Genomic DNA, 6,609 nt, shown 5'->3' with positions numbered 1-6,609 from the left:
GCATTTTTTTACGGTGGTAACATGTACACATCATGTGATTCCCCATTTTAACTACTTGCAAGTATACAGCTCAGTGGTGCCAATTACAGTCACAATGTGGTGCCGTCACCTACACCATCCGTTACCCAAACTCGCCATCACCCACAGACTCACTGCCCGTTATGCAAGATCTCCCCATTTCCTGGCCCCTGGCCCCTGTAACCTCGAATCCATCGTCTCTGTGAATTTGCTTACTCTAAGGTTTCATCCGCGTGGAATTGTGCGCTATCTGTCCTTTCGTGTCTGTCTTTTTTATTCCACGTGAGGTCTTCAGGCCTGTCCACGTAGCTGCGCATGTCTGATTGCTGAATACGTTCCACCGTGGGGGTATTTTGTGCGTCCATTCGTGTTTGCTGATGGACACTTGGGTTGTTTCCTCTTGGGGCTGTTGTGGACGAAGCTGCTGTGCACACTGGCCTCCGTGTCCGGTTGAGACCCGGCCTTCAGAAAGTGTGTGTTGAATGACTAAGTGAGGGCGCTTGGAGCGGGCCCAGCAGGGGAGGCGGGGAGGTCCAGGGGCCGTGGTGAAGGCTTGGGCTTGGACTTTGGGGGGCGGGGGCTGTCAGCCCATCCCTGGACTGCAGCAGGGGGTGTCTGCGGTGGTCTGGGCCAGCGGCCCTGCTTCCTGGGAGCTGCACCTCCTGGGTCCTCTCACCCACTTTCCCGACTTCTGGTCCCGAGGGCACTGGGACAAGGGTCCCTTGTGGGAGGTCTGGGAGCTGGCCCGGCTGCCCAGTGCCTGGGCCCTGCTCCCACCCCCGCCGCTTCCTGCCCTCTGCCCCCGGTATTTAAGGTCTGGGGAGGGCACACCGAGGGCTGTTGCGGCCACTAGCTCCTTCAGGCAGGTGGACCCCGGGCTCCTGCCCACCCGTACTGTCCATGGATTTTATTGCTGGGGCCGTTGGAGGTAACAGAGGGTACAATGGGTAGATGAAAGGCAGGCCGGGGAGCGGGCTGCCGGGGGGCCGAGGCTGGGGCTGGGAGCCGGTGTGTGAGGAGGGTTGTCTGAGCCCCAGGAGGGGTCGAGAAGGCCCAGGGGGAGGCCAGGGGGTGAGGGGGGCCAGGGCTGGGTTCCTTAGGCACCGGCCGGTGGCCCTGGTGGGGAGAGGCCGGGGAGGTTGCTGCAGGGCCACCAGCCAGTGCTTCCCCCCGGGGCCTGGTTCTGAGGCCCAACTCTGCTCGTTTGAACTGTTTTCCCTCTCTGAGGGGAAAGGGCTCCTTGCGAAAGACGGACCCAGAGAGGGGACGGCCTGCGGGCTCGGGTCGTGGCTCCGGCTCCACCAGCCCTCGACCCACAAGCTGTGAGGCTATTTTGAGCGAGGCGCCCGTGGCCACACTTGTCCTGTGACGCGGCCGTGGGCTGCTGGCCGGTCGATGCTTCCGGGAGCAGTGCTTGGGGGTCAGAGGGGAGGGCGGCTCTGAGCCTGGGGACCCTGCTGCCCGGACCTCGCTGCTGGGCTGTCACCTTCACATTTTGTCAAACTTTCTGAGGTCCTCCTGTGCACCAGGCCTGGGGCTAGCTGCTTCGCCAAATGTCAGTACCCTAAGAAGAGGCTCAGAGAAGGACCTTGACTTATCCGAGGTCCCCGAGTCCAGCGTCCTTTCCTCCAGAGCCCATGGGGAGGCCTGGGTGGAAAGAGCTCCTCCTCATGCCTGATTCTGGGTCACAGAGACTCAAACCTGGGCTCTGAACTTGAGGAGCTCCAGTTGTGGAGGGGAGGACAGGCCAAGGGTCAGCAGCAAGGCCACGTGACAAGGGCTGTGGTCAGCATGTTTCCAGGCAAAGAGGTAGCCCTGGCCACCAGGTCAGGGAGGGCTCCAGAGAGGGAGTAATGCTGCAGTTGGGCTTTGATGGATGAGTAGGAGTTCGGTTTAGAGTATGCAAGGGTCAAGGTGCAGATGTAGCCCTGAGCACCAGGTCAGGGAGGGCTCTAGGGAGGAGGTGATGCTGCAGCTGGGCTTTGACGGATGAGTAGGAGTTCTTTTGGAGTATGTGAGGGTCAAGGTGGGTGATTCATGCGTATTTATTGCATCCTGGGATACAGAGTGTGCCTTATTGGTCTCAGATGGCCCTTACCACCCAGCCCTTGCCTGCTCTCGGGCTCCTCTGTGGCAGTGCTGGGGGCTTGGACATTGGAGTGTCAGGAAGGAGAACAGCGACATGGCATCCGGTTCCCTGTGGGCAGAGTGCAGAGGGCGCTGGTCCAGGGAGCCTGGGCTTGGCCTCTGAGGCCTCTGAATGGTGCAGTCTCGTCACACTCTGTGCCACGCAAACTTGTGGTGCCAGGCAGTGCCCTGCTGTGACGCTGGGTGTCCCCACCTCCTGGCTTTTGTGCAGGCCGTGCCTCCCCCTCCCCCAACCCTCACCCCCCACAGCCGGACCGTGGTCGCCTCCAGGCTCGTAGCCAAACCCTTCACAGATGGACGGTCAGGGCAGGGTCCCACCCAGCCTGGCTTGGAGACAGGGCCCAGCAAATGTGGACAAATGGACAAATTGGATCAAAATTTCTCCCAAAACACGGCTTCCGTGAGCAGCCCGAGGACTGTCCTTGGCTTTACAGTCCTTGGCCAGCTTGGCAGATGCCGCTTTATCTCTTCGAGTTTTTCTCATGTGCAAAACGGCGGGTTGCCGTCGGCATCGAGACAGGAATAGAGAAGAGCCGAATGTGGGGTGTGCTCTCCGCGGAGGCTGTCGCGCTGGCCCTGCCTCCTTCTGTGAAGGCGGCTCACGCTCCTCGCGGGCCGCCTTCTGCTCGCCTCACCCGGCCCCTCTCCTTTCCTTCCAGGCATCTGCGGCGTTGCAGTCGGCTACCCACTGGACACGGTGAAGGTGCGGCGAAAGCCAGGCCCCACTGCCCACCCCACAGCCCTGCCTAGGCTTAGGCCACCCTCGGTGCCCCCTGCACCCCAGCTATGGCAGAAGCCCTATCCAGAATGCTAAAGAGCCCCAGCCCTCCCCTGCTCAAACACCTTCAGTGGCTCCCATGGTCCTTGGGACTATGTCCGTCCCTCTTCTCACTCCTCTGTCTGTTGGGATTCACTGTCCCTGCTCTGCCCACAGATCCTAGCCTGGGCAGGCGCTCAGGAGGGTGGGTGGCCTCTACCCCTCCCCCGAGGCTGCTGACCTTGCCCTGGGCCTGAGCCACCCCTTCCTGAAGCCCACCTCTCCCGCAGGTCAGGATCCAGACGGAGACCAAGTACATGGGCATCTGGCCCTGCGTCCGGGACTTATACCGCCAAGAGCGGGTGGGTCTGGGGCCTGGGAGTGGGCGGGGGGCCGGGCCCCTGCTCTCTTGGTGCCTCCGTTCTCTCACCTTCCAAATGGGAATCCCCCCCGAGGATGAGGGCGGGCGTCCGGCACAGGCGTGTTCAGCACGGGGGAGCCCGGGCATCCTGAGGGGCCCTGGGGAGGGACGGTGTGCTTGCATCCCTGCCTCCCCAGGCCGGGTGCCTCTTGAGGGTGTCCCCAGGGTCCCGCTCAGAGCCCCGGACGGGGAATTGGGGACAGAAACCAAAGTGAACTTGGAGCTTGGCGTGGACCAGTGGGAGAGCGAATGGAAAGCAGTGTAATAACACGCTGGCGCCTGGAGCCACCGACAGACAGCTGCCTGCCCCCGGGTGTCACCCACAGGCCCTTTCTCCCTCCCCACACCCTCGCACATGGGGCACCGGGTCCCCATTTTAGGGCAGAGGAAACTGAGGCTTCTGGGCAAGGGCCAGGGCCAGCGGCCAGGGCCTGGTGGGGTCACCCTGCCTGACTCGGGCCCCGGGGCCTGCCACCCACCAGGTGTGGGGTTTCTACAGGGGCCTGTCACTGCCCGTGTGCACGGCGTCCCTGGTCTCGTCCATGTCCTTCGGCACCTATAGCCACTGCCTGGCGCACATCTGCCGGCTGCGGTACGGCAGCGCCGACGCCAAGCCCGCCAAGGCCGACATCACGCTCTCGGGCTGTGCCTCTGGCTTCGTCCGCGTGAGTGGGGCACGGGGCAGGGCGGGGGGGACATGTCAGGGTCCCAGGGGTTTCCTGGGAACTCAGGGTCGGGGAAGGCCCCGGAGAGGGTAGCACGTGGGGAGACTGAGGCTAGCGAGGACAGGCACTGGGCCCAGGATGCTCCCTCTCAGTCACACACAGCCGGGAAGCCCAGCTGGCCAGCAGGGGACGGTCCTGCAGGGAGGCTGGGGCTGACAAAAGTGACCCACACCCTCCCCGTCGGGGTCTTGGGGTCCCAGGCGGATAGTGGTCACCTGGATGCCACCGTGGAGAGCCTGTTGGAGGGTATGGGCTGGGGTGGGCAGGCCCTGGGGCCCTGGGGGGCCCGTCAGGGGGGCTGTGTCTCCAGGGAGGCCCTCGGCTTCCACTCATTCTTGCAGATGTGAGCGGTTGAGGGTTTAGGGGAGGCTGCAGAGGCCGAGGTCCCTGTCCTCATGGAGCTCACACTCCAACGGGCGAGACAGGCGTCCGTGACAGCCAAACAGAACCACTGGGGGCAGCCCCGGAAAGCCTGGGCACCCAGGCGGGCAGTGCTTCAGCCGAAGGCCTGGCCAAGGCACACGGACGGCGAGGGAGGCTCCTGGCCTGATTCTCCTTTGCTGCCTGGAGCCTCTCTGAGCTTCGGTCTCTTCATCCAGAAGTGGGTGCTGAGGGTGCAGTGAGGTGGTGGGTGGTGTAAAGCTGACATGAGAGCACCACGGGAAGGCCGCCGTGTTGCTAACATGACTGATGATCACGTCAGCAAATCCACTCACAGACCTGAGTTGCAGACGTTTCCTTAATGTCTACGCGTGTGAAGCCCTGCGCTCGGGGTCAGGAGAGGGTGCTGCTGAAGCAAGCACTGGCTTGGGCCCAGGCTGGGCTCCCCTCCAGGGTCGAGCTGTGTCGGGGAGCTGCAGCGGGTCCTCTCCGCCCCAGGTGTTTCTGACCTCGCCGTCCGAGGTGGCCAAGGTCCGCCTGCAGACGCAGACACAGATGCAGACAGAGACGCAGCGACGGCGTCCCTCGGCCGCGGGGCCCTGGCCGGCGGCCCCCGTGTGTCCTGGGCCCAGGTACCGCGGACCGCTGCACTGCCTGGCCACGGTGGCCCGGGAGGAGGGCCTGCGGGGCCTCTACAAGGGCAGCTTGGCCCTGCTCTGCCGGGACGGCCATTCCTTCGCCACCTACTTCCTGTCCTACGCCATCCTCTGCGAGCGGCTCACCCCCGCGGGCCGCAGCCAGCCCGGTGAGCTGGGCTGGGAACAGGGTGTGTGTGTGCATGTCGGGTCAGCCCCAGGGAAACCGAGGCCTGGAGCGGAGACTCAGACGAGTCCCAGGGGGCATCTGTCAGACGGTCTGTGTGTGTGTGTGGGGTGGGCAGCAACGCGGAGTCAGGGCAGCCCAGTTCCGTGACAAAGTCATGGCGTGTGTTTAGCTGAATCATGTCTCCCCACCCCCAAGCCTCAGTTTCCCCACTTGCAAAATGAGGGTGGGTGGGTCGTGACCCCAGGGCTCCTGGGAGCCCGCCTGCCATCCCTGGGGGCCCTGTCTGGCCTCTGTCAAGGCTGTCATGGTCTGTCCCTGCAGATGTGCTGGGAGTGCTGGTGGCCGGTGGCTGCGCGGGGGTCCTGGCCTGGACCGTGGCCACCCCCATGGACGTGATCAAGTCGCGCCTGCAGGCGGATGGGCAGGGCCAGCGGCGCTACCGGGGCCTCCTGCACTGTGTGGTGGCCAGTGTGCGGGAGGAAGGGCCGCGGGTCCTCTGCAAGGGGCTGGCGCTCAACTGCTGCCGCGCCTTCCCGGTCAACATGGTGGTCTTCGTCGCCTACGAAGCCGTGCTGCGGCTCACCCGGGGCCTGCTCACCTAGCTGGCCCCGACGCCCAGGGGCCGACCCGCCAGCAGCTTCCAGAGCTCGTGGTGGCTGGAGGAGGCAGAGGGGACTGTCGGAGGCCCTGCACGGCCATCACCCGGGATGGCCAAGGACGGCCCTGCCCCGAGAGCCAGCCGAGGCCTGAGCTCCCCGCCAGCCACGGACTGCACCCAGGTCCGGGGTCACCTGAGCCGGGAGGGGCCTCTCAGACGGGGCTGGCAGGGCCGGGGAGTCGTCTGCGTTTGGTCAGCCGTCCGTCCCGGCACCCCTGGCACCCTTCACCCTCCCCTCCGTGCACTCAGCCATGTGCTCAGCAGCCTTCTGTCCACTCACCTCGCTCAGCTGCCCACTCCTCTTTCCTTCTTTTTTTTTAAAATATTCTTTTTGCCCTTTTCTGATTTTTTCATTCTGGGACTCCCACAACACATGTGACAGCATGCTTCACCTTGTCCCACAGGTGGATGTCTGCTTACTTTTTTTAACTGTATGATTGCATGTATATGAAAAGTCTACAAGACGTAAATCTATCATTGAGACGGAAAGCAGATTACTGGTTTTGGGGAGTGACGGCTCAGTGGGTACAGGGTTTCCTTTTGGGGTGATGAAAGTGTTTGGAACTGGACATAGGTGACAGTTGTTCGACATCGGGACTGTGTTTAAATGCCTCTGAATTGTACACGTTAAAATGGTTCATTTTATGTTACACGAATTTTACCTCAAATGAGAAAA

At 63.0% G+C, this 6,609-nt stretch overlaps 1 protein-coding gene across 2 annotated transcripts; it reads left to right on the top strand.

The window, feature by feature from the left end:
- The first annotated feature begins 844 nt into the window (after positions 1 to 844).
- Positions 845 to 6,021, top strand: SLC25A47 (solute carrier family 25 member 47). Of its 2 annotated transcripts, XM_037831877.1 has the most exons (6): positions 845 to 946; positions 2,826 to 2,869; positions 3,214 to 3,285; positions 3,827 to 4,009; positions 4,949 to 5,255; positions 5,597 to 6,021. In XM_037831877.1, exons 1-6 carry the CDS (start codon positions 919 to 921, stop codon positions 5,875 to 5,877), a joined length of 915 nt encoding a protein of 304 aa, XP_037687805.1. In that variant the 5' UTR covers positions 845 to 918; the 3' UTR covers positions 5,878 to 6,021. The 2 variants fall into 2 exon arrangements, with proteins under 2 accessions (XP_037687805.1, XP_037687807.1); XM_037831879.1 differs by lacking the exons at positions 845 to 946; positions 2,826 to 2,869 and having other exon boundaries at positions 3,844 to 4,009.
- Positions 6,022 to 6,609: the final 588 nt, after the last annotated feature.

The sequence above is a fragment of the Choloepus didactylus genome, chromosome 4 (genome assembly GCF_015220235.1).
Source record: "Choloepus didactylus isolate mChoDid1 chromosome 4, mChoDid1.pri, whole genome shotgun sequence".
Classification (NCBI taxonomy): Eukaryota; Metazoa; Chordata; class Mammalia; order Pilosa; family Megalonychidae; genus Choloepus; species Choloepus didactylus.
The sequence above is the reverse complement of the archived record's forward strand: the minus strand, read 5'-3'. Positions and strand labels throughout refer to the sequence as shown.